This window comes from Xiphophorus couchianus, chromosome 5 (assembly GCF_001444195.1).
Source record: "Xiphophorus couchianus chromosome 5, X_couchianus-1.0, whole genome shotgun sequence".
Lineage (NCBI taxonomy): Eukaryota > Metazoa > Chordata > Actinopteri > Cyprinodontiformes > Poeciliidae > Xiphophorus > Xiphophorus couchianus.
In genome coordinates this window covers 21,864,761-21,892,064 of record NC_040232.1, presented here as the reverse complement: position 1 = coordinate 21,892,064, position 27,304 = coordinate 21,864,761, and the positions used below count along the sequence as shown (strand labels likewise).

Below are 27,304 nucleotides of genomic sequence, written 5' to 3'. Positions count from 1 at the left end.
AGCTAGGAAGTTTAAGTATTCAACCAAATTAAACGGTATCTGAAGCTTCTGTTGATTAAAAAATGTGAATGGATTTAAAATACAAGTTTGTTCTCTCCGCTGAGGTCGAAATAACGCATATCGATTGAACAGCATGGGAATAGTTTAATAGCAGTGAACCACTTTGTAAATTATTCCGAGTAAATAAGGATGTCTAGAAATATCGACACTATGTTAAGCACTTGAACGTCGCTTCTCTGCCCCCTTCCCCGGCTGGGAGGAAACAGCCATTCCGAACAGCGCAGCCGTTGCTAACGATGCGATGTCCCGTCTTACGGATGAATCTTGGGTTTAGGGGCTTCATGGTGCCGCGGTCACCAAAAACAAGGTGCGCTGACCTTTTCTTCTTTTCAAATTTTTTATAAATGGTAGCAAATATCTGTCGCGAGCTCCGGTAACAGGCGAAAGTTAGATCCTGGGTCTAATGTGTGCCGAAGAGACTGAGGAGCGGAGCGCAACGAACCGCAGGAACTCTAGCATGCTAACAGCTACATGATTACAGGAGCTAGCAGTGTAATATCTGAGGCTGCGCTGTCTCAGAGCTCCTTTGGCTGCGACGGTGTAACGCAGCTGTAAAAGGTTTTGTGTGGTTGTTAGTGTGAGCTTATGTCTAATAAAGAACCCTACTTAACTGCAATTGGTCTTAAAGCTAACAATTTAAATCAATGAATACCGGGGCTAGTCTGTGGTAATGTTAGGCTAACTGTTAATTTAACTGAGCCAGTCGACTATTGAGCTAGCTCTGCCAACACTTCTGTGCTTGTACGATGTCTGTTTGGTCGCTTATGTCCCTTAAAATTTAGCTGCAGTTCCCAACAGGAGGCAGCGGATGTAGAGTAGCTCGTAGGCTAATGCAGCTGCCATCCTGTCAAAACAAGCCCAACCTCCTCACAGCGACCGGAAACAGAGACATGCTGTGTAATAGAATGGATTCAGCTGCGGCCAGACGTTGACATCAGCTCATAGATGTGATTAGATTTGTGTTTATGATTTTTGCTGTTCGTTCTTTTTCTGGACTGTAATAATCATACAACAAACGTCAGTGACTTTTATAAGCAAGAATTGGGCGCAGACGTTGCATTTTATTGTGGCGAGTGAGTAATCAACTCAGGATTTCAATTATACAAACAGTTGAATGTTAGTGATTGTTGACAACACCTCTGCCAGGTGTTGATTTATGGGTGAGTTTTATGAATTTATAGATGGTCCCTATTTAGTATAGCATCCATGTTGTAAAGTGGACTAGTAAATCTTTTTTGCTCTGTTTACTCTTGGACAGTTGTTATGATGTGTAGCCATGGCAGCAGTGTATTGTTTTTGCAAGTAGGAGCAGCTGATTAGCATCTCAACAGGTCAAATAATATCTGAATTATGACCCCAAATTCCAGAGGAGTTGAATAGGAGATTTCATGGTTGCAGAGAGCAGGGTAATGTAATGAAATGTAAAAATATTTCTGGGTAAATTATATGTTACAGAAAGACATCGCCACTGAAATGCTATTTAAACCCGCAACTATAGAGTCTTAAAAACAACAAATCAAATCAGATTAAGCCAGCAGCTTCTTAAAGTGCCCCAAGCCTCCAGGGGGCCGTAAATGCTAATATTTTGACACAGACCACAGTTATATAAATGTAACATTTGTTTATTGAGATTATCAATGCAAATTTGACTGAATGATTTCAGCATACTTCATTTAAAATATTTAAAATTGTTTAACATTTAAATGTAAGATTTTAAGGAGCTGGCAAGTTTACTTTGTAAATGTGCAAAGAAAAATCTTCATCTTAGTTTTGTTACCACAGCTACAATCTGATCTGAGATTAGTCTTTGAGATTGAGCTCTGTTTGATCACAAATATATCTCAGTAAACTACAATTATCACTTTTATAGATTTTAAGGTTGGCCAATTAAGCTAGACCTCCTTCTCCCAGAATTTATTAAATCTATGTTGAAATGCTGTCATAGCTGCTGATGTTCTTAGGAAGAGGGGCCCCTAAGTCAAACTCTGCTCAAGGCCTCAGACAACCTTGGACCGACCCTTCATGATGAGTTATATCTGCTGCACTGCGCACAGAACTGCGCAACAAATGGGAGATTTAATTTAATGTTGCTCATGTGGTTTTAGTAGCTCTTCTATTTTGTGTCTGTTGAGTTTTTAAATGAGCGCCACAGAGACTGTTTTGGTTGCCTGAGCTTTATTGGACGGGTTTTTCTGATCTCTGCACGTATTAACTGTCTGACTAAGTGGACAGAGCATTTGTATGGTTTGATGCAGAGAGAAGGATGAAGTCCATCATAACGGACAAGGACCATATCCCCGACTCTCTGTCCACCTTTCTGACCATACGGCAAAAGCAAAGGAGGTGGATTAGCAGAGCTTGCTGAAAGCTGATGGTATCATACAGGACACATTACTGTGAAATATTGCTTCTGCTGCATGGATATCAAGCTGTTTGCATTTCATTATAGTAATTCTGATTGTCATACAGCAAAAATCTTGTTCCCAGGTGTTCTGTTTTGGAGGCTGGAGGAATCCTTAAAACATTACTAGGTTATGAAGACTTCAGTGGTTTTGATTAGTTTTGGCTGTCAAATAAATCCTCCATATAATGCAAAGAGCAAGTATTGTCTAGTTAAGCCTTCCAATTCTATTTTAAAGCTTATTGTTGTATGTTGATTCATATTACTTTATTTATTTATTTTAATTTGTTTTGTGTGCTATGCTGGGACAACAACCCTCACCACCTTTTAGGGGATCAATAAAGTATTATTATTATAATTATAATTATTATTATTATTATTATTTTATTTAGTACCAGTCTTTGAAATATTTTGACCAGTGTATAATTGAAAGTATTTCTGAGAAAGTTCCACACTAAATTCAGATTTGTGCACCCAGCCTTTAGTTTTAAAAATCTTTCCTGTTTTGTGTTGTATAGCATAGGGATGAAACGATTAGTCAGATTAATCACGTTAAATCAATTATTGAAATAATCAACTAATTTAGTAATCAATTACCTGCTAACTGAGGAAAAGTTTTGAGCGGTTCTTAAAAACATGCAATGTGATTCTATTAATCAATGTCATTGCTTTTAAACTGTTTTTAATTTGTTTTACTTTTATGTGACCAGGTTGTTATGTGCTGCAGATTTCCGCCCAGGTCCTTCTTGAAAATAAGATCTGAATTTCAATGGGGTTTTTACCTGGTTAAATAAAATAAATTAAAAGAAGAACAACATATTCAGAGGAGTAATTCAGACAAAGGTGTGCAGAAAAACATATACATTTTGCATTTAAGGAAATAAAAAAATTTGAAAATTTGTTCAACCTAGAACTCTTAATGTCACATTTTAGCTTCACCGTGTTCAAATTAGGTACAAAAAAAATAAAATCTTTCAACAAGCACCTTTTGCTATCTTGTAATCAGTTAATCGGAAAAATAATCAACAGATCAGCTCTATACTGCACTGATAAGACAAGCAGAAAGGCCTGAGCTTTCCACATGCTGATGTTAGAAGTATTAGCTGCAGAATCATCCTTTGCTACAAATAATAGAGCATAAGGTAATAAAATGCTGTTATTGCATTTTAAGCAATAAAATGTTTTTTTTTTTATTTAAGAAACAGTGTGTAACTTTTACAAAAATATATTTCTTCCATATCTATGAAAAATATCACCATGTCATGACAGGTGTAATATGAGACAATCTATAAAAAAACCCAAAAAAACAAGAGAGATCCTCCACCTCCTCCCTTTTGCGATCTGCAAAAATCACCTCTCCCAGTCAAAAACAACCAACCAGAGCCAAGAGGCGGGGCTTAGTGTTGTCAATCAACCTTCCGTACACACTGCTAAATGTACTAATGGAGGAGGAACAACTTTCTATAGAAGGAAAGCCGTTTATACACAGTCATTGGTGACTATGCTAACTAGCCTTAGCATTATTGGCAGGCTATGTTGTGGTGAACCAGCAAAGAGCTAGAGCAGTGGTGCCATATTGCATGTCTTTGTTCTGTCCCTCCTCAGCATGTTCATGTTCTTCTTAGGCCTTCTAAAGAGCCATTATTTGAAGCAGGTGCGTTAAACCAGGGAGAGAACTAAAACATGCAGGATGCCGGCCCTTCTAGACCCACTTTGGGCACCAGAGGGACTGATGGCGCTGAAGCCCTCCTCCTGACTCTGATTGGTTGTTTCTGACTGGTGTATTTCTGTAGTTAGTACTGGGAGAAGGCAGAGAGCACTGTCACCACATAATGATAATTTTAACAAATTTGTAAAAAATATATTTAAAAAAAAAAGACACTGCAACGTTAAGCTATTTCTAATATAGTATAAAAAAGTCTTAAATGACAAACCTCCAGAATCTACCCATTTTTTTTATCGATTAATTGTCAGAATAATCAACAGATTAATAGAATAACTAAAATAATCACTAGTTGCATCCATAATGTAATCATTCCAGTCTGGAAAAAGAACCCTTCAGTAAATCTTCAAGATCCTCAGACTAATGAGCTGAGGAAATGCCCGACCTAACCTCACCAGGAGTCACTTACTTTGTGTCTCTTCCCCTTTAGGAAACTGGAGCCATGGGTTTCCTCTTCAGCCTCGGATGAGCCGAAATAAGCTGGACCCACACGAGCCCAGCGAGCTGCCCCGGCCTGCAGGGGGCGCTCCCCTGTCCCCGACACCCTCTCCAGTCATGGCGGGCTTCAAGCGGGGATACGACGGCAAAATCGCCGGCCTGTACGACCTGGACAAGACGCTGGGGCGGGGCCACTTCGCTGTGGTCAAGCTGGCGCGGCACGTTTTCACCGGGGAAAAGGTGGCGGTGAAGGTCATCGACAAGACCAAGCTGGACACAGTGGCGACGGGCCACCTCTTCCAGGAGGTGCGCTGCATGAAGCTGGTGCAGCACCCCAACATCGTGCGCCTGTACGAAGTGATAGACACTCAGACGAAGCTGTACCTGATCTTAGAGCTGGGAGACGGGGGGGATATGTTCGACTACATCATGAAACACGAGGAGGGGCTGAACGAGGAGCTGGCCAAGAAGTACTTTGCCCAGATCGTCCACGCCATCTCTTACTGCCACCGACTGCACGTGGTGCACAGGGACCTGAAGCCTGAGAACGTGGTGTTCTTCGAGAAACAAGGACTGGTGAAGCTCACCGACTTTGGCTTCAGCAACAAGTTTCAGCCGGGGAAGAAGCTGACCACCAGCTGCGGCTCTCTGGCGTACTCGGCTCCGGAAATCCTCCTTGGCGACGAGTACGACGCTCCAGCCGTAGGTACGTAGCAACCCGAGGCGACGGTCCACAGTGAGTCACGCTATTAATTAGAGGAAATTATTCAAGTGTAAGAGCCCACGAGCAAAAAGGATGTGAGCCGTTTCTTTACAGTGGATGTATATTTTCCACCAGGCGTAAGGTCAGTGTGGTTTGGATGATCAACCTTCTATCGCTGGGTTTTTTTTCCACCCATCAGCTCCAGCGCTAAAAGGATCCATGTTGGTTTAGCACCGGCTTGTTGGGTTTCTTACCTCCAGAAGCTCTGGCTCTGTAAAACCATTCCTTTTTAAGTAGTAACATTGAGGTGAGTCAGAGGAGAGAACCGCTTTAATCAGGAAGAGTGAGTGAGCTCATGGAGACGGAAAACTATTCAAAATATTTTATGCATCATTCTTAGTTTTATTTTCAATGTACTTAATTTAAACCACGGAGATAACATGAGCTCTGTTCCTCTTCTAGCAGTTTATGTAGATGTAAGGGAACCTGACTGTTTTGGTTCTGTTTTTATCTATTCACAGATTTTTGTGTGGATCAAAGCTCCATATTGTTTGTGGAAAATTTGTCTATTTCGTATACTTTTTTCACAAAACATATCTAAATATTTTTTAAAAATGAATCTCAGAAAGCTGCAATATCTCAACAGGCTATTTTCTAACCCAGTGGGGTGACTGTGTGTTCTGATGGGTTCTGTGTAGCAGAACCTTTGGAGCTGCAGGGTGCTGAGCTTGACGCTCATCTTGTTGTTGGGTCTGTGGTGCAAGGTCAGCTGTGTTCAATCTCATCATGTCCCACTGCACTGAATTAACTGTCTTATTGATTTCCCATGGAGGCCAGTAGAGAGCAGACACTACTGTTGTCCTTTCATTACAGGACATCATACCTTTCACACCAGCCTGTTGTATTTAAAGCAGAAACTAAGGTCCGATAACTTGGCCTGTTAAGCGTTTTGTTTTTTGTCTTTTATTTTAAGTATGTGTGCTATGAGATTGCCGCTGATGCTGAAAAATGTCTCGTCATGTATCAGTGCAGTGAGCACTTTTAAATTTAGCCTGTTCTCTGTTTTCTCTTTTCTATTGCATTCATAAGAAACTTGAAAGGTGCGGCTGAGGAAACTGCGATTATGTTGTAGAAATTCTTCCTTAAAATCTCAAACCACATGGACTTCTCTTGAAGACATTTCACTGTTCAGGAACTGCATGTTGCTCTGAAGTGTAATGCCAGTAAGGAGATGCTGGAATATTTAGCAGCCAAGTGGAGGTGATGTGCAGAAACCCTGTGGTAAAGCCTGAAACATCTCCAGCAGCACAGGATTAGGTCACATTTTATTATTCCGCAAACTCACGCTTTTCCTAGCAGGTAGCCATAGATCAGTGGTGTCCAAACATTTTGTCATATGGACCGAAATCATAAAGTCAAAAGTACTTAAGGACCAAAAAACATTTTTGGCTTATTCACTCAACATTAGCTAAGCATTGAATATTTTAATTAAACAAGTAAATTAATCAGATTTTCCTCTGGAAAGGAATGTGTAAATTACAGTGTTTTGCAGGGTTGTGTTTTTGGAAGAAATTTTACACATTTTCCAGGTATCGATTGGAAAAGAACAACCTACCATAATTTAGCCAATTCTGATCTATAAAATCAGGATTTAGTGCACTCTGTCTATGAAAATGCTTCCTGTATTAAGCAAATTTAATAAATTAATCAAAATCAGATTTGAGTGCAGCAAAGTTCGCTATTGAGTAAAAATCACTAGACATATGTGTAAAAAACAATAAATGTGCTTATTGAAAGACAAATAACAGCCATGACCAGATAACTTTCAAACCAGGTTTAAATTCATTTATGTTCAGGCATTACATTCCTTTTCATGTTAAGTGTCTATTACTAATTCCTGTTTCACAGGGTGAGGTCTTACAACACACACACACACACCCACACAGTTGTGTTTTCGTTTCTTGTGGGGACTGTACATTGACTTCCATTCAGTTTTGACAGCCCAGCTCTAACCATCACATACCTAACACCTAACCCGGAAACAGCATTCCCTTCATCAGGACCAGGATTTGTGCCCACAAGAAGCAGTGGTGCCCACCACCCCACTATGTAGACAGAAATAGGTCCCCACAAGTATCTAAAAATCTGGTTCACATACATATATGCATGTGATGATAAAAAAATAGGTTTGGTCGTACAGTGTGTGGCGTCGAGCCACAAGGCAGGAGGAACACACCTCACACATTATATTTAGTGAGTCAGACGGGAAATCTCGCAAAACGACTCAAGACAAAACGTGAGTTCAGCGTAAACAAACATGGCCGACTGAGAAGAAACTATGGTGAAAATATGTGGAGTATGTTTAACAGAGAAAAAAACAATAGATGTTTCTGATGTCCACTGGACCTGAAGGTGTGCTACGGTCGTTGTTTTGTCGCCTTTATTTAGAATTTCCTTCCATGTTTCCATCAACTCGCTTTTTTGATTGGCTAAATGTCACCAGCAGCAATTAGCAAACTTCTCAGTACAACGCTCGTAAAAACGTTAAAGGGTTAACAGAGGCGCCTTGTTGTGATGACTTCCTGAAGGCGGAGTTTCAGAAAGAGCTAGACTCCTTAAAGAGACAGAGGCCCAATTTCAAGGTGTTAAATGTCATAATGAAATTTTTAAACTCATATTTGATATATACAGCATTTTATTACAACTGAAGGTAACATAGTTACTTGATTGTGCAATAAAATGGCAATATATGGCTGTAAAATAAATAATACTGGCCCTTTAAGACCAGATCCAAAGTGAGAAAGAGTTTATGGCAATAATAATTAGAGAAACCTAGAGCTGACTGACGAGTTCACATCCAAAGAAAAACACATTCAACAACAGAGATATTAAAATAAATTTAAACAATCATGTGAGGACTTGTTCTGAAGGTGGAATGGCTTTCTTTACATTTTCTGCTGGGTGAAAAGCAGAACATGATGTTAACCAGAGCACTACAGGCCACAGTGACTGTTCTCCATAGTGGGATCTGGTCTGTGGGATGCCAGTACATGATCACTCTGTTGTGCACTAAATACTAGAATCGAGTCCCTGCAGCACTAGTTATTCTGTTAGCAACCGGAGATGTAGGCCTCAGAGCCTTGATCTGGATCAGGCTGCAGTCTGCAGATAGAACATGCCAACCCAGGCTGAAGTAACCACACGACCCCATGCAGCAGTAACCTGAGCTCAACGGATGTGGTTAGCATGAATGTGCATAGAAGCAGATGTGCACAAAGATCTCCCTCCTGTCAGAGGAGGTTCACTGATTTCAGTTTTCTGGCTTGACCTGCTGATTCCAAATTTGGCCAATACCAATTTTTTTCTCTAAAATGTTGCTAAATATAGCAAGAAAGTCACTGAGTTGGTAACAGTGGGGTGACTGTTGTTAACTGCAAACATGCAGACATGATGTGGTGGACCGGGCTAACAGTCAAACTTCTCTAAAATCAGAGCAGAAGAGGACAGTGGTAGATTTTTAGACCTTTGCTGAAGTAGATAAGAATGTAGAATAAGATCTGCTTCACATGTAAGTCTCAGACAGTCACATCTCTCCCAAAATTAAGGAAATCGGTGCCGATGAATTGGTGCACCCCCAGTTAATGTGAATATCTTGTAGAAGCTGAGAATTTGTGAAACATCACGACATGTTTAGCAGCATGTGATGTTGCTAAACGTGCTTTAGATGTTAACAAGTCTGATTCACCATCCTTTACCTAAAGAGACTGAACGTTGGAGTTGTCTCAGTTACCAGTTCAAGTTTATTTGCTTAGCACATTTCAGCAGTTTAGTGGCTTATGTCATATAAACATCACTTAACCATCAGCTGTGGAAACAAACATTAAACGTTGCGTTTCTGTGCTGCACCAGGTTTTGTAAGCAGTTCTCATGCTGTTGTGTGAAGCAACCCACCAAGAGGGGTTTGGTTCCAGAAAGATAATGTTAATAATGACACTATTTATTTTCTGTAAACTCACTGTGCTCTACTGTGGAGAACACAAACTACCAAAATACAGAAATGATGTGTGTGTCAACCTTGTCATAATAAAGTTAGATTGTTTTGAACGATATCACCTTTACAATGGGGCCTAAATTGATATTTATTCTTTTTTGTCTAATAACATGTCTATATCACTAGGTTACTAGGCAAGGCAGTTTTATTTTTATAGCACATTTTTAGTAACAAGGCCATGCAAATAGTTTTTCATGATCCAAAGGAAATGAAAAAAACAAACAAGCAACAAACCCTGACATTACAGTGGTAAAGTAAGGGAACTGTTTGACATTGTGGCGTAGGTTTGTGTTCAGATCTGTGTATGATGTAAATAAATTATAACTGCAGTTTAGAAGTAATTTAGTAGTTGGTTATTCGGATGATTAATCAATTAATCGGATACAAAAATTGGCTCAACTGTAGATGTTTCTTTTAACCACTTATGCTTATTTATACAATATTGAAAGTAAATTAAAATATGTTTTAAAAAAACAAATATTTCAATGCCTTTTTAAAATAATAAAATAAACTTTTTATTGACTAAAATGCAATAACGGTATTTCTTTAGTGAACTCTTGATCATTTGTTGCAAATGATGCATCTGAAGCTAAAACAAGTCCTTCTAACATCAACATGTGCAAAACTCACGTTTATTTCTGCTAGACTTACCTCTTAGGAGGATCTTTAGTTTTATTTTTACGGAATTTGAACCATGTGAAGCTAAAACCACAACTTCAGAAATTCTGGGTGGAACAGATTTACAGACAATATATATTTATTAATTTATATATATACAGTACAGACCAAAAGTTTGGACACACCTTTTAATTCAATGAGTTTCCTTTATTTTCATGACTATTGACATTGTAGATTCACCCTGAAGGCATCAAAACTATGAATAACACATGTGGAAATATGCACTAAACAAAAAAGTGTAAAACAACTGAAAATAGCCCTTATATTCTAGTTTCTTCAAAGTAGCAACCTTTTGCTGTGATTACTGCTTTGCACACACTCTGCATTTTCTTGATGAGCTTCAAGAGGTCGTCACCTGAAATGGTTTTCACTTCATAGGTCAACCTGCCCTGTCAGGTTAATAAGTGGGATTTCTTGCCTTATAAATAGTCATGAAAATAAAGAAAACCCATTGAATTAGAAAGGTGTGTCCAAACTTTTGGTCTGTACTGTATATATATATAGATATATATATATATAAAAAATCATTTTAAATGCAAAATGTATATATCCTTTATACAGTTTTAGCTTAATTCTGGTCTGAGGGTGCTGCTTCAGAAAATGGAATGTTTTAGCCTGTATACTCCAGTTAATGATTAATTGATTACTAAATAAGTTGGTGATTATTTAACTGATTAATCTGGTTAATTGTTTCAGCCATTATCCGGAGTTGTTTAGTAAAGAGGACAGGGAGCCAGTTCAGTCAATGGGGATGAATACTAATGCACAATTCACTTTTCAGATTTTTATAAAAACAAATGAAGCCATGTTATTATTATCAATTTACCTAATGATATCATACAATATTGCTCCATCTCAGGAAATCCCTTTGAAGTATGTGGTTGTCAACTGGAGAACGTGTTGAAAAGCTAATCCTGCCTCTCTGCTAAATTGAGTCATTTCTTGATGCTTCATTATTGTTGTTAGCAGACGCAGTTTCCTGTTTGCTTGGCCTGTTAGCTGCGGTGGTTTATGTGTTAGCTGTGGCACGGAGGCGTTTGCTGTCAGTGATCTCTCTTTGTTAGTGTGATGGGAGATTCAGGCAGTCCCTCTGTGTGTCTCCCTGCCTCAGACATCTGGAGCCTCGGCGTGATCCTGTTCATGTTGGTTTGCGGTCAGCCGCCTTTCCAGGAAGCAAACGACAGCGAGACTCTCACCATGATCATGGACTGTAAATACACTGTACCTGCCCACGTCTCCAGCGCCTGCAGAGAGTAAGTATGGATCCGCCGTCCTCTCCTCTTCTTTCTGTATCCACCATGTATGCATTTATTTACTTATGTATTATTTATTAAGGTGGAGTTTTTTTTTTCTCCATCTTATGCTTTACGTACCTCTGAAAAATGACATTTAATCAAACTTCATCTATTTAGGACTTTTTATTCAGACAAGTTCAGGGTTTCCCCCAGAAAACTTGCTAAGCCCGGTGGTCGGACACCGTGGCGGTTCTCCAGAGTTTTGTATTAAACGAGGCTAATTTGACAGGAAACGTAAAATATTACTGGGTAATTATGTTACTGGAAGACATTGCTGACAATACTTAAACCCACAACTACAGAATATTAAAAACAACATATAAAATAAATACAATTAAAATAAATATCAATTATTTACACTTCTGTTAAATCCAAATTAAGTCATTGAATTTAAGCACGATGTAATGCTGATCACATTGAACACCGACCCAAAGCATAAACAAACTAAGAGAATATCTATGCTGTTAAATTTGATTTAATGGTTTCAGGATAGATAAATTAAAAGATTATAAATTGTTATAAACATTTAAATTTAAGATTTTAAGGAGCTGGCAAGTTTACTTTGTAAAAGTTTACAACAGTCTTCACATTTAGATTGTTTTGTTACCATACCGACAATCTAATGCTCTCAATTTAATCTTTGAGTTTTAGCTGTTCATTAATGGTTCTTAGAAAACTACAATTACATTTGACTGCTCAGTCAATTAAACTAGGCCCCTCTCCAGGTTTCACTAAATCCATGTTGAAAACGTTGTTGTGCTGATGTTCTTAGCAGCAAAAGGGGCCCCTAAGTCAAATTCTACTCAAGGCCTCATTCAACATTGGACCGGCCCTGCATAATGAGCCAGACATTTCTGCAGCTTGATGTAGAGGGACAAACGGGAGATTTAATTTATGTGGCTTTTGTGCTGATTTTACACTTGAGGCAGCAAATAAGTGGTTTTCACTGATCCAGGTGAAGACATGATTACCACGTTGTGAAGGCCAGATTTTCATAAATGGAGAATATATATATATCATCTTGTTTTCACACTGAGGACCAGGCTGCACTGAGCAGCTAATTAGGAAGAGGTTTGAGCCATCTGATTGGCTGCAGCTTCACAGCAGAAATGTTAGGATTTGCACCAACAAAACATCCCAGTTGCTTCAGCTACAACTGGACACGTCCTTCACTTCTGATGATAAAGTCTTAGCAACATGACTTCCACATGTTAACTACTTCTGCTGTTTATGCCACTATAAGGGCTTACTCCATGGCTCCATTAGAAAGAACCTTTGTTGTCCCTCAGTGGGAGAAATTCAAAATGCAAAATGAAAGGTGCATGGAAGCTTTCATATTCACAAAATAGAAAAACAACAAGGAAGAATAAGAGCCTGTATGACATTGTATTAGGGACATTGTAGAAAAACATTTTCACAAAACATTTTTGAAACAAATTTCAAAACTTTTTGAGAAAAAAAAAAACTTTTTTCCTAGAACATTTCTGAGCATAAATTTACAGCGTGAGACAAGCTGTGCAGTTATTTAAAAAAGGATTTAAGTGGATTGGATTTAAGGAAAGGTGTCACTTAGTAGGATCATTTAGTTATTTATATCCATTAAATAATAAATTGAAAAACTTGTAGTGGCTGTTTGCTATATTTTAGGCTACTGGTTGCTCTTCCTGTAGGTTTTGGTTTTATGTTCACTTAATCATGATTGACTCCTCATATATGCGTTGCGGCCTACTACCATAAAGTCATTTATTTCTTTAACAACGTCCATTTACCTAGCCATTTTGTTTAAGAACAAAGTATGTCCGCAGTTAGCCCCTTCCCATTAGCAACACCTGAACAGAATCACATTTGACCTTTAATAACACCATGCCCCTTTCCATATACTTGGTACGCTGCAAGAAATATGCCCTCTAGTGGAGATAAACACAGGGAAACAAGAGAAATAGTTTGCAGTAATCAGCCAATGTGACATCCTGGTGAGAGAACGATGTTCACACGTCTCCAGTCCGAGGTATTTATTCTTCTCCACCAGCTTCACTTCTTCTCCCATGATGGAAACGGGGTTTGATCTGACCCTGTTTCTCCTGACATTTACAATCATCATCAACTTGAGAAGATTCTTCCCACACCATAACAGAAAGCGGTCCACCAGCTCTCTATACTCAGCCTCTTGTTCATCTCTGATGGCGCTCTGCCAACACGTTTAGTAGAAACCAGACCTCCAGAAGAATTGTCCCCATGCCTGAGTTCCTGATGGTTTTTATCTGTTTTCTCTTTTTCTGCTCTGGTGACTTGTTCCCGGTGTTGCCGTGGCGCCTCACAAATTCTCAGTCATTTTTATTGATCTTGTTCAGTCTTGATGCAGATGTTTCTGCTCTGCACCGTTGCATGTTCCTGTCCTCCGCTCGTCTCCATGTTAGTGGAAGCATCTGTCTGTCCACTATTCCCCGTTGACCAACCAGATAATGTTATTTTCTCTCCTCCTTTCCTCTGGAGTTTCTTGATTGAACGTTCTTCAGTGATTGTCTCCTGATTCGTTTGTTCATCAAAAACATTTCTGCCTGTATTCTCTCGTTGCTTGTGGCTCCATGGCATCGCTCACACATCCCTCAGAAAAAGTGGCATCTTGTGATTTTACACTTGCAAGTGTGTTACCTGAGGTGAAAAATAACACCAGATAAGACAACTTTCTGTGTGTGTCAGCAGTCCTGCAGTTCTCCTTCTGAAAAGGCAGAAAGGACAGATGTTTGTTGTTAAGTCACATTTTAGGACAGAGTTAAAGGTGAATCGAATGTACAGGCATGTCACAATAAGAAATTTTGCTGGACGATAAATTGTCCCGGAAATTATTGCAATAAACGATGGTATTGTTTTGACACCATTTTCAGTTAACATAACGATAACGGCATAATGCAAGTTTGCCCTCTCAAAGACTAATAAACTATAATTTTTCAAAGAACACTTAACACTGGATCTGGAAGATATTATCCAAAGTAAAACACAACCAAAAACTATAAATAATACAAAAAAATATACCATAAAAACTATAAATATAAAGACAATAAAAACACAAAATTCAATTAATTGATTAATCACTTATTGCGACAAGCTTAAGAATCGCTATTCAAACTAAAGTAAAAATTTAAATAAAAATAGAAATATAAGAGCAGCAAACTGAACAGTGAGGGTGAAATTACAACAAAAGAAAATAAATAATACTGTACACCTATTATAAATGGCATGCCCTGACTCTTGGTCCAGTCTTTAATTATTTCTTCTGTTATCAAAGTGAATCTGCAGTCTTGTCCACTTGTTGCTATATTTGTATCTTTGACTCCTCCTTAGTACTACGTTCTGCTCAAAATGATATCATTGCTTTTATATCTTGCTAGATGTTTTTTATTATTACTCTGGAAATCTGCTAAATGTGATAATAAGTGTGTCAATAAGTGCTTATGTTCAAAAAAAATGTTTTATAAAATTGTAAATTTATGTTTGGCTAACTAAAAATATTGTAAAAAAAAAAAATAGCATACTCTGCTGAAAAAGACTATTTAGAAGAAATGTAAAAACAATGCTCTCCAGCTGCAGTTTAGCATCCTCAGCTCTATCAAAGCCTACATCTCCCACTGTCAGTGAACACAATACACTATATGTTCAGTTCTTCATGCGTGGCTTACACCAATGGACCTGTGACTCAGATCAAGCTTAATTATTAGAGGATGTGTTTGTTTGAGTGAGACAGTGTTTGAGTTTATGTGCTGAGACAAACCTCAGACATTCTAAAGATAAATGTTTCTCCAATAAAAACCTCTTACTGTGTCACTGGTCCTGAATGTCGGGTCTAAACTCTGTGTTGAGCAGCAAATGGAAATGATTTCCTCCAATGAAAGCACCTCTAAAAGAACCCAAAACACAAGAATAAATAAATTATGAAGAATTCAACCTTTTTCACATAAAGTGTTCTTAGAACGATAAGACCTGGAGACTATATGAGAAGTCAGATGACATCTCTTCCTCTTCTGACCTTTAGTGTATCATGTCCTTCTCTTCTCAACCTGTTCTCCATCTCATCCCAGTCTGATAGACCGCATGCTGCAGAGGGACCCCAAGCGCCGAGCCTCACTGGAGGAGATTGAGAGCCACACCTGGCTGCAAGGGGTGGACCCCTCACCGGCCACCAAGTACAGCACTCCTCTGGTCTCCCACAAGAACTTGTCAGAGGAGGAGCACAACAGCATCATCCAGCGCATGGTGCTGGGAGACATCGCTGACCGGGAGGCTATAGTGGAGTACGTTTCATTCCCCTCTAAACTAGAATGCTCTGTTATTTGTTGCTCTTTATACAACTGTCATAAAACATACTGCAGTGTTCACTGTTGGGTAGAATCCATGGTTGTAACATGATTATAGGAAGTCACCTGTTTGTATGGTGAGAGAAAGCCTGTTAGAAGCTGCTGGAAAACCAAAGTTCCCAGTTTTCCCTTTTCAGATTTTTTCTTTGTAGAAACTGTTTAAAACCATGAATGATTTTCCTTCCACTTTGTAGTTTTGCACTGCTTTGTGTTGCTCTGTTTCATGTAAAATCCACAGTAGTCTTGTAAGTCAAGACCTACACTAGAGTGTATTGTGACTGAGACCAAAACCAGCTCCCCACACAATTAGGTGACATTAACTTGTACACCAAGCTAGGTGGCAAACAGCTAACAATAAACAGAAACTAGTGTCCAAAAACTCACAGTATGTAACTAGCTTAGTATGTGTAGCTAATATGAACCGAGTGAAGAGTTTTGTTACAGAGGCACATCGCTAACGCTAGCTAGCTTTGCTAACATCAGTTTCACATATTGTCACTTTCCTAAAATAATGGCCAAAGTCATTATTTGCCAAAAGTGATTTTTTCTAAACAAAAAGTTCCTCCCTTTTTATTGTCAAAATATGATTTAGGCAAAAAAAAAACAAAATCACTGTCAAAAGATGACTAGCCATTATTTAAGGACAGTGATGATATCTTGTATCAATCCACAGTGTGCCTGCTGGGCCCTGTTTCCTCTCCTCATCATGTGTGTTCTGTTCCAGAGCCCTGGAGACCAACAAATACAACCACATCACAGCAACATACTACCTGTTAGCAGAGCGGATCCTGAGGGAGAAGCAGGAGAAGGAGGTCCAGACCCGCTCCTCCAGCCCCAGCAGCATCAAGGCACACTTCAGGTAATGGCTTCCCCCGCTGCCCGAGGGAGACGTCAGGAACCTGTAGTAGCTAAGCATCTCTGTCACTGTCGAAGTAAAGATCTGAGTCACTCGATTCATTTCCATTACAGATGTGGGCAAAATTTTGTCAATATTCTGCTAATGTTGAAAGACCGTGATTTCACAATTTATTTGTTTCCATTAAAATGAGAAACACAATTAAAACCACACGTGAATACATTTGTCCACATGATACTTCGTTAAAAAACATCTTTCAACTACTTCCTGTAGCCAATGACAAGATCCAGTTGTTGGTCATGTGACTCATGTGACGCAGAAACTAGTGTTTCTACTTGAGCTCTGCAAAAATAAACCAATTTTGAAACGACCAAAAAATAGACCTTTTTGTTGAAAAACAAGTTTTTTCCAAATTGGTGTGCTTCCATTAAACAAATTCCTTTTCGAAATGTCATATTACATTATTATATGGTCAGTGGAAACGCAGCTGCTGTGTGAAGTGTGGAACTGCCCTGTTGTTGTCACAGCAAGCCTCCACCTGCTTGGATCAGAGAACTGGAGGAAAGAAATCCTCTGAGCTACAGAGCAATCTGCGTCTCATCATCATTTCCCATCATTACTTCTAATGTCTGTTAATTCTCACATTCCGCTTAGTTCCCAGCAGTGCTAGCAATAGCTTGGACCTTGGCCATTACTCACACTGCTATAAACTAAGATGATGAGTCCTGGTTTGGTTCATCTCTCAGCTATTTGCTCCATGGTTCCTCACCAGCATTGTTGCTCTGATCACACATTCAGGATCACACATTCAGACACATTTTACTCAACGTATCTGGAAGAATCAATTTGAAGCAGCTGTTTGTTGCCATGGTGACCTGGAGATAAAGGTTTTCATTAACACCATACCTGCTTTAAAACACCAGGGAGAAGGCGTATGTCAGCAAATTTTCCAATGCTGTGTACATAGCAACAGTAACCTAGACAAACACCACACTGACATCTGGAGGTGAGTGTTGTGCTTCTTGTATCCAAAGTGGGAGTATTTTCTTCTCGTACAGGAAACTGAGCCCTAATGTCACAAGTTAAAATATCTCATATTTACACACTGAGACAAGATGGAGGTTCTATCAAAGTAAAATATTCATAACTAACTGAATACATGATTATCTTATATTTGAAGCAAAAGCAATAATAACAAGACTGAAATAATTTAATTAGTGGTTCAGTGTTCGCAGGGTTCACTCCTCAGTCTCTGCAGGATTTTTAAATTCGCAGTCGATTTTTAAAACCTGAGAGAAAACACACAATATTGTATGTAAATGTAGGTATAACAGGTTTGACCATACACTGGTAGTGTTGAGCAACACAACAGGAGGAACAAACCACACACACGCACACACCGATTTCAGTCACCAACATTCAGATGTCAGATGGGAAACCTCACAAAAAGTCTCAAGTGGATTATGTCTAACAGAGACAAAATGATGCAATGACCTTCTGGTGAACCATGGCCATTGTTTTGTCTTCTTTATTTAAAATTCACTCCATGTTTCCATCAACTCGATTTCTGATTGGTTACATGTCACAGTCAACAAACAGGTTGCATCCTTGTTTGTCCTCAGGGAACACCACACACACTGCCATATTGGCCCAAGACAATCCATCATGTTCAATATCAACAATTTTAGACTGGAGCGGTCCTGGCGTCCTTCTCAGCAGACCAGGACCACCGCACATCTCCTAAAATTATCTTAAAAGCCATCCTGATGATTAGACTGTCCTCAAGATTGTCGGAAGGAAAAATTGGCATAAAAATCTTGCCATGGGTTTTTCATGATTGTGATTCCATAGCTGTATAATTATTATTATTTTTTTTTATTACTTTATTTTGCTGTTTCTTTTGTTTGCAGCCGGGTATGGATGGATGGGGAGGGGTAGGGGACAGAATAAACAGAAGGTAAAGGAAGAGACCACAGGATGGGGAGTGGGAAGGAGGGGAGAAGGGAAAAAAAAAAAAAAATGTCATGTTTACTTTGTCCCTGTGTTCCACTGTTGTGGATAGTTGACTAAATAAAAAAAATTAAAAAAAAAAAAAAAAAAAAAATCTTGCCATGTGAACGAGGCATTTAGGATCAGAGTTACCCGTTAATAGCTTAACTGTGAGAGCTCCTCTAAAAATGCTTGAACTGTTTGTTTTGATAGTTTGCTCACCACATACACCTGAATATGCATGAATAGAGTAGAAACCATCTGAGCAGTACCACAGAAGCTAGCATCCACTGTCTTCCTGATCTCTGCTCTTGGGGTTTCAGCCAATCAATGAAATGATTCAAGGACCATGTTGGAATAAAATGTCACTGTGCTCCAAAGTGATCAGATAATTATTGGTTGAATCAATAAATGAAAGCAGGTCAACCATTCAACTAATATTCAGTTCCATGCAGCTAGCATGCTGAGTTCAGTGACTGCACAGAATTATCTTTTATTTTTTTGACAAGTCTGCACAAAGTCTGGCTTATCTGTTCATCAAGTTGTGTAGTAAACCAATGCCTGAGTTGTTTTCCTCCACCATCATGTCTTCCTACAGCAGTAACAGTGTGATGGACGCATTAGCGTCCTGGGAGTAGCTGTCTGTTCCTCCCTAATCGCTACATTTACCTCTTTTTTAAAGGATGGTAAAACAGCCTCATTTAAGTCAGATGACCAGCAGTGTGTAGAGTCTTGCATTTCTCTGTTCTCTGTGGCAACCAACATCTCTTTTGAGTCAGCTCAACATCCTAGAACATTAGTTAACGTTATTTACATCAGAAGAAGAGGAAAAATGTGGACTTTGAGGAACTGACACTGAGCTGAAATCACAAACACATGCAGAGATCTAGTCATTGGTTAAAGGAATCTGATTCACCACTACGTTTGGATCACTTCTTCCTGTGGTGTTGAACTGCTGGCAGCAGTTCTGAAACTGCTACCAGCTCTTGTACCAGGTGTGACAGGTTTATTGATAGACGTCAGTAGTTTGTCACTCTACCCAAATGTAATGTGACAAGGTGTTCTCTTGTTTGACCCAGACCATGTGTGTGTGATGTGTGTGTGCAGGCAGTCCTGGCCGACCAGAATGGACATGCATCAGGACATAGAGGACTCTCTGGCTTCCTCGTCCATCTCTCACGCCGGGGGCCCCCAGTCCCCGGCCCGCAGCGCAGAGAGCCTGCTGAACGGACACCGCTCCAAAGGCTTGATGGACCTGGGCCGGCGGGAGGAGGCCACGGTCACCGACTCAGCTCAGGTTTTCATCATGTTTCACCTTGCATGTGCAGAAGTGATTGAAGGGTTTTACTTTGACTAGACCAGACCTATCCTTCAGCTTCAAAACCGTGGAGCCGTATCAAAGCCATCAAATGTAGTATTAATGGCACTGCAAGATGTTCGTTCCCTCATGATGCTGCCTCCTAATGCGTGGACATGTGTAGTTGGTTCCAGTAAGACCAGGAAGTATCTCTAGATATTACTGAAGATGGATCAGACACACAAACAACAGACACAGAAGCTCTGATCTAGAGTGTTTTGTCTTTGAGTTCATGTTATAGACTATTTTTTGACAGGATGTTTCTAATTTTAAAGGGGCAGTAATATTTAACATGTACCATGTGACTTTGTGAGCTTCACATCATGTTATGTTATTTACTCATCAAAAACATATATGAAGTGTTGCTTTGATTCTTTCATGCATGTTTGAGAAATCCTGTAATCTCTCATAGAAACCATTAGGCTGTGCAAAACGCCTGGGTGGACCTAGCCCCGCCTTCAAGGACGAAGCTCCTCCTCACAGCTGCAGTTTCCAATCTTCTGCCTCAGAGTAGCCCTCCCCCGAAAATCTCCCACTGAGGTCCTTCAGACTAGCCAGCAGCAGCCGTTAAATATGAGATTTAAATGGATAAAATAACTCAGAGGGTCTTTATCTGGTTTCTCTGCCTTTGTAAATAGGTGTGTGTGTGTGTGTGTGTGTGTGTGTGCGTGTGTGTGTATGTGTTGTGATGCTGCCGGTGCCCCATCACAGTGTGTGTGTGTGCGTCTAGCTCTGTAACACTTGTCTTGTGTTGTGTTTGCTTCAGGGAGCCTGTGCAGCAGCACCTTCTGGCCCTGCTGCTGGGACCTTCAGAGCTGCAGGTCCCTCCACATCAGCAGCTAAGCAGAGGATCTGTCTGTTCAGGTCAGAGTTCACCTCAACCTCCTCTCAGATCAGAACTCAGTAGATCCAATGATCTGGTGTATTTGTTTCTCTTGGATCCCATGCTGATTTCTCCCTGTCTTTTCTGCGTGACTGTTAGGGTGGAGGAAGATGAAGAGGAGGAGGAAGAGCAGGACCCGTCGCCCCTGCCGACCCAGGTGATCCTGCGGCGGAAACCCCCCTCCATCACCAACCGCCTGACCTCCAGGAAGAGCGCCCCGGTGCTCAACCAGATCTTTGAGGAGGAGGGCGAGTCGGACGACGACTTTGAGATGGACGAGGGTCTGCCGCCCAAACTCAGCCGGCTCAAGATGAACATCGCCGGCGGGGTGGGCGGTGTGGGCTCTGGGGCCACCTCGGCCGCGTCCCCTGGCCCCACACAAAAACGCTACCACAGGCGCAAGAGCCAGGGCCGGGGGTCGTCCTGCTCCAGCTCGGAGACCAGCGACGACGACTCAGAGAGCCACAGGAGGCGCCTGGACAAGGACTCGGGTTTCACCTACAGCTGGAACCGGAGGGACAGCAGCGAGGGGCCCCCCGGCAGCGAAGGAGGTACTGGTGGGGGCAGCAGCTCCGGCCAGGGGAAGCCCCCCTCGGAGGGTGGCGGCTCCTCTGGCCCCGACAGAGGCAGCCCCCCTGGTAACGGGGAGAGGGAAGGTGGCAGCGGTGGAGGGGGTGGCGGTGGGGCCGGAGGGGGCCACCAGGGACAGGACCGACCCTCCAGCTGCTGCAGCAGCTCCACCAAGCCGGCCCTCAGCATGGCAAGCCGGCCCTCCCGCACAGCGAGCCGCGGCGCCGAGCTGGTGGAGAGTCTGAAGCTGATGAGCCTCTGCCTCAGCTCGCAGCTGCAGCTGCAGCAACGCAGCGGGCGGGGGGGCCGTGCAGGGGGCGGGACCAAGGTCATCCTGGACCCCCGGGGCGTCAAAGAGAAACCGACGTGGAGGATCTGCATCGGCTCCACCGACAGCCTGGACTCCATCGGCCTCCCCGCCGCCGGCCTGCCCCGCTCCCACGCTGTGCTGCACCTCCGCCAGAAGGGAGCGCCGCCCGGCAGCAGGGACGCTCACAGCAACATGAACGGCCTGAAAAACGGCGTGCTGCAACTACCTCTGTGTGAGAAGAGCATCTCTGTTAACATCCAGCGTGGTTCCAGAGACGCTCTGCTGTGTACTTCAGCTCCAGCCAGCTGCTGCCAGGTCATTTGAAGCCCCGCCCCCTCACCCGCTCCACCCAGCTCCTCTGTTTTAAACGCCTGTTTTTACCCCCTTACTTGTACCATTTTCGCTTGTTTTTTCTTAACCAACTGCACTTTATCGTTCTTTAGCTGAATGTCAGAATTGAGTCCATTTTGATAAAGAAGTGAAACCACTGTACATCGCTTTTTATACGAGCTTAAAACAGTTCAGAGCTGAATTTAGGTGAAATGATGTCCGTCGTTGGAAGATCTCTGCTACTTTTTTGGTCTTCAGTTTTCCAGGCCTGGGTCAAATCTGAACTGTAACGTGGAATGTTGCACGATGTGATGGAAAGCAGAGCTTCAGTCAGATTCGGGTTCAGAGTTCTGGGACTGGTTTGAGTTTCCAGTCGGACCCGATTCTTCCTGCTCTGTCAGCCTGTCTAACATTCATCTGGTGCTGTTAGGCTCTACAGCTCTGGGAGTTTGAGCTGTTTAGGAACCAGAGCACCAGAACAGGTTTCATGGTTCAGAGTCATGATGAGGTCAGAGGTCAGCTTAGGTCCCACTGACAGGTTGCAGCTTGTCCAGGTAAACAGACATTAACCACAGCAGCACCAAAGTGTCCTCTGTGTCGCTATAAACCTTCTGATTTTACTGTTTTTACCTCTAATGAGGTAGAATTACAGGAAGTGTGATCATTTGGTTCTGGCCACTTTTAATCCCATTTCCACCAAGCTGTTCCAAATCCTGACCCAGTTAAGAGACGATGCTGAAACGGAACCAGTGACCCACCAGCCTGCTGTTTGCTGGGCAAAAACTGGAGGAACTGGTTTAACACTGGACCTGGTTCTCGTGGAAAGGCCTGCCGGGATGTAAAGCCATAAATGACATAAACACGCCCTTTTAGCCTTTAATAGTAAGCAAACAGCGTAAAGTTCAAAGGTCACCATGTTTCGTTAACAGCAAGTCCAAGGCTGGCTGGGCTGCCTGGCGTTAGGGCAGCAACTTATTTATATTTTTACTAACATGTGGATTCCTTCCATTAAAACAATCATTTTTACAGAATCTCCCCCAGACACAAACATCACCACCGTCACTCATCAGCTCTGCTTTTCCTCCTGTTGCACTCAAGACAATCTGCAGCTCCTCTTCCTGTCAGACTTTCCTCTTCAGCTTTAAAGCTCCGATCAGAATCTACACATTATGAACATGATCATATCATGTCTAATAATTAGAACCAGTCATTTTGCAGGGCGGGATTATTATACAGCTGCAGGATAATTTGAAACAACTGCTTTAAATTAGTTTCCTCTGATGCAGGCAGATTAAAAAAAATATATATATATATATATATATATATATATATATATACACTGCCTGGCCAAAAAAAAAGTCGCCACCTGGATTTAACTAAGCAAATAGGTACGAGCCTCCTATTGGATAAGTACTGCATAGGCGATTATCTTTCAGCTAACAACAAGTTATTTAACCCCAGCTGATGCAATGAGTAACTCCTCATTTCTTAAACAACCATGGCAAAAGACACATCCTGTGGTTGTGGAAAAGACGTTAGTCTGTTTAAGAAGGGTCAAATCATTGGCATGCATCAAGCAGAGAAAACATCTAAGGAGATTGCAGAAACTACTAGAATTGGGTTAAGAACTGTCCAACGCATCATTAAAAACTGGAAGGATGGTGGGGAACCATCGTCTTCCAGGAAGAAATGTGGTCAGAAAAAAATCCTGAATGATCGTGATCGGCGATTACTTAAACGTTTGGTCAAATCAAATTGAAGAAAAACAACAGCAGAACTCAGGAGTATGTTTAATTGTGAACACAATAGCATTTCCACACGCACAATGCGAAGGGAACTCAAGGGGTTGGAACAGCTGTGTAGCCATAAGAAAACCTCTAATCAGTAAGGCTAACCAGAAAAAAAGGCTTCAGTTTGCTAGCGAGCATAAAGATTGGACTCTGGAGGAATGGAAGAGGGTCATGTGGTCTGATGAGTCCAGATTTACCCTGTTCCAGAGTGATGGGCGCATCAGGGTAAGAAGAGAGGCAGGTGAAGTGATGTATCCATCATACCTAGTGCCTACTGTACAAGCCTGTGGGGGCAGTGCTATGATCTGGGGTTGCTGCAGTTGGTCAGGTCTAGGTTCAGCAACATTGTGTGCCCAAAGAATGAGGTCAGCTGACTACCTGAATATACTGAATGGCCAGGTTATTCCATCAATGGATTTTGTCTTCCCAAATGGAACGGGCATATTCCAAGATGACAATGCCAGGATTCATCGGGCTCACATTGTGAAAGAGTGGTTCAGGGAGCATGAGACATCTTTTTCACACATGGATTGGCCACCACAGAGTCCGGACCTTAACCCCATTGAGAATCTTTGGGATGTGCTGGAGAAGGCTTGCGCAGTGGTCAGACTCTCCCATCATCAATACAAGATCTTGGTGAAAGATTAATGCAACACTGGATGGAAATAAATCTTGTGACACTGCAGAAGCTTATTGAAACAATGCCACAGCGAATGCGGGCTGTAATCACAGCTAAAGGCGGTCCAACAAAATATTAGAGAGTGTGACCATTTTTTGGTGGCGACTTTCTTTTTGGCCAGGCAGTGTATGTATATATACACTGCTATATATATATATAGGTATATATACCTACCTACACCGGCATTAATATTTATTTAAATGTGACACCCGGAGTTCCTCACCAGGCTTCCAGCTGGATGTTCGGGGCCCGTTTCTGGCTAAATTAGAAACAGTTTGCGGTTTGGAACTGACTGCTGCTGAATGTATGTATATACTTGATCCATAAATTTAAAGATGTCCAGAAATCATTTATGATAATGATTGCAGTTGTAGAATCTTTCAACTCTAGATTAAAAGAACAACAAAAAAAACCCCAAGTCAAATAAATTGGCTTCAGACTGACATCACAATGGAAAAATATTGACATAAAAAAAATGCTAAGGATTAATTATGGAATTCTGAGGGAGGAAAGAGTCAGAATTTTGAAATTAAAGTCTTTTTTATTATATTTCTCGAGATTCCAACATGGTAACACTGTCATAAACACATAACACCTGTCATGGACATGAAGGAGTCTCCTTGAATGTCAACAGTCATAAACATTGTGACCATTTTAATGGACTTTTAATACAAGTTTTAATGCAACTTTGCTTTAAAAGTGTCATTATTTACCGAATGACACTTAATGTTAACAATCGTAAACATTCCTTCATGTTCATAACAGGTTGTTATGTCATGTTTATGACAGTGTTATGTCAGTCTTATGCACACCCCGTCAAATAAAGTGTCACCTCTAACTTTCTTTTTAGGATTTTGACTTTTTCTTGGATTTCTGATCTTTATACAGAATTTTAAGAAAAAAAGTCAAAATCCTGAAATTTTAAGTCAGGATTTAGATATTTTTCCTCTCATTATTCTGACTTTAAAAGTTTAAAACTAAAGTCAGAATTTCGACTTTTTTGTAAAAAAAAAAGTCAAAATTCTGAGATTCAAGTCCGATTTTGTTTTTTATTTTCAGTTGCTCTAACCTTGTGAACGTTCACAATACATTGACTGGATAAAGATTTCTGACTTACAAAGCAGCACCTTCTAACAGAAACATTTCATTTGAAGAAAAGTGTGGCGTTTTGTGTAAATTCTTGCTGTGGAAAAATAAGCTGATAGATTTTGGTTTTCTCCTCCTCACACCCGAACGTCTCCCAAAAACTCACTGTTCACGCGGCTGCTGAGTCATGTGTTGTGTACATAGCGTTATGAAGATGAAAAATTTATTTTTAAACATGTACATTTTATGAAATGTCTGCTGTTTGTTTTTTGTTGTTTTTATTTGTTTCTTGCTGGTGTGTTTTCTAAAAAAAACAAATCGGCCACATGAGAGTCAGCAGAAGTGGAGGAGCGGCCATGTTTTAGGGCATTGGCAATAAGCTACAGCATGTGTTGCAGTCATCTGTACGGAGACGTTTCATTAGCTTTTTCTGTCGATTCCAAACAAGCGCTGCTTCTCAGTGGCCACCGTCAACTTTTAGTTTCGTCTGAGATTTCCCGACGAACCAAATGTACATAGAGTTGTATATATGGTGCTCTCTTTACCTAGAACATTTTGGTGCATAGTTGTACAGTAAAACTAGCCTTATAATGACCGTAGTAATCCTGTATGGATGTGTTAGTCGCGTGGGCAAAATGACAGTTCCCTTCATACCGTCAGGTGTCTGACTGTTGTCTTTACTCAGCTGTTTTCAGGTGAATGATGTGCATGTGTCTCAGTGTTGGAGCAGAATCAGCCACAGAATCCTACTGGACCAAAAGGCAACAAACAGAAAGAAAAAATAAAACCATCACTGTAATATTCTGTAGTTGATAACTGTTGTCAGACAATACATATAGCTCTGGTAATATCCCAAAAAATAAAAGTTGATTTTTGTCTCTTACATGTGATCTGAGTGTTTTTTGTTGTTTTATTTGTTTTCAGATTTAAACACGTACATCAGGCCTTTTTTCAAGTTCATCATCTTGTTAAAGGGCCAATATTCTGTAAAATCAACAATTTAAGCCTTATGTTGTAATGTTATTTCTTCATCAAAAACATCTGGAGTCTTGCCTTGATTCTTTAATGCATGTTTGAGAATTCCTTTAATCTCCATGGCAACCATTCAGCTGTGCAAAATACCTGGGTGGCCCTAGCTCCACCTTCAAAGCACAGCTCCTCCTCAGAGCTGCAGCTTCCATCTTCCAGAGCAGCCCTCCTCCACCACTCCTTCAGTCAGCTCCATCAGACTAGTCAGCAGCAATTAGCAACCAGCTGGTGGAACTGTATATATGCTGAGCTCCTTAAAGGAGCTACTTCTCAGAGCAACACTGGTAAAAACATTAAAGGCATTAAAGAGAGGCCCAGTTTCAAATTATGAAGTCGTAGCAACTGAAGGTAACATATTTACTTGATTGTGCTGTAAAATGGCACTATGTGCCTGGAAAACACATAATACTGCCCCTTTAAGACTGTTTCATCCCATCCAAAATCATATTCATTCCATCATTTTCTGCAATTTTATCCAAGCTTCAACTTGCAGCTTTTGGTCCAGTTGTTTAGTCTGAAAGCCTCACCCTGCCTCCTTCCATCATTCAGACAGCTCAGTATAGGAGAGCTGCTGAGTATGAACAGGAGAAAACAGAGAGGTGTGAGCAGGGCCGACCCGGCCAGAGGAATCCAGCTCTGCCTCCCGAAAGGTCAAGCAACCCTCCAGCCTGGGTTTCCCCTGGATCTGCCCCAGAGATCAGGTTGGGATGTGAAAATCCATCTT

At 40.9% G+C, this 27,304-nt stretch overlaps 1 protein-coding gene across 1 annotated transcript; it reads left to right on the top strand.

Moving 5' to 3' along the window:
* Positions 1-246: 246 nt before the first annotated feature.
* On the top strand, positions 247-23,289 carry snrka (SNF related kinase a). Its single transcript, XM_028018745.1, has 8 exons — positions 247-367; positions 4,615-5,328; positions 11,166-11,307; positions 15,426-15,638; positions 16,426-16,560; positions 19,654-19,843; positions 20,670-20,767; positions 20,886-23,289. The coding sequence occupies exons 2-8, from the start codon at positions 4,650-4,652 to the stop codon at positions 21,988-21,990; spliced, it is 2,562 nt and encodes an 853-aa protein (XP_027874546.1). The 5' UTR covers positions 247-367; positions 4,615-4,649; the 3' UTR covers positions 21,991-23,289.
* Positions 23,290-27,304: the final 4,015 nt, after the last annotated feature.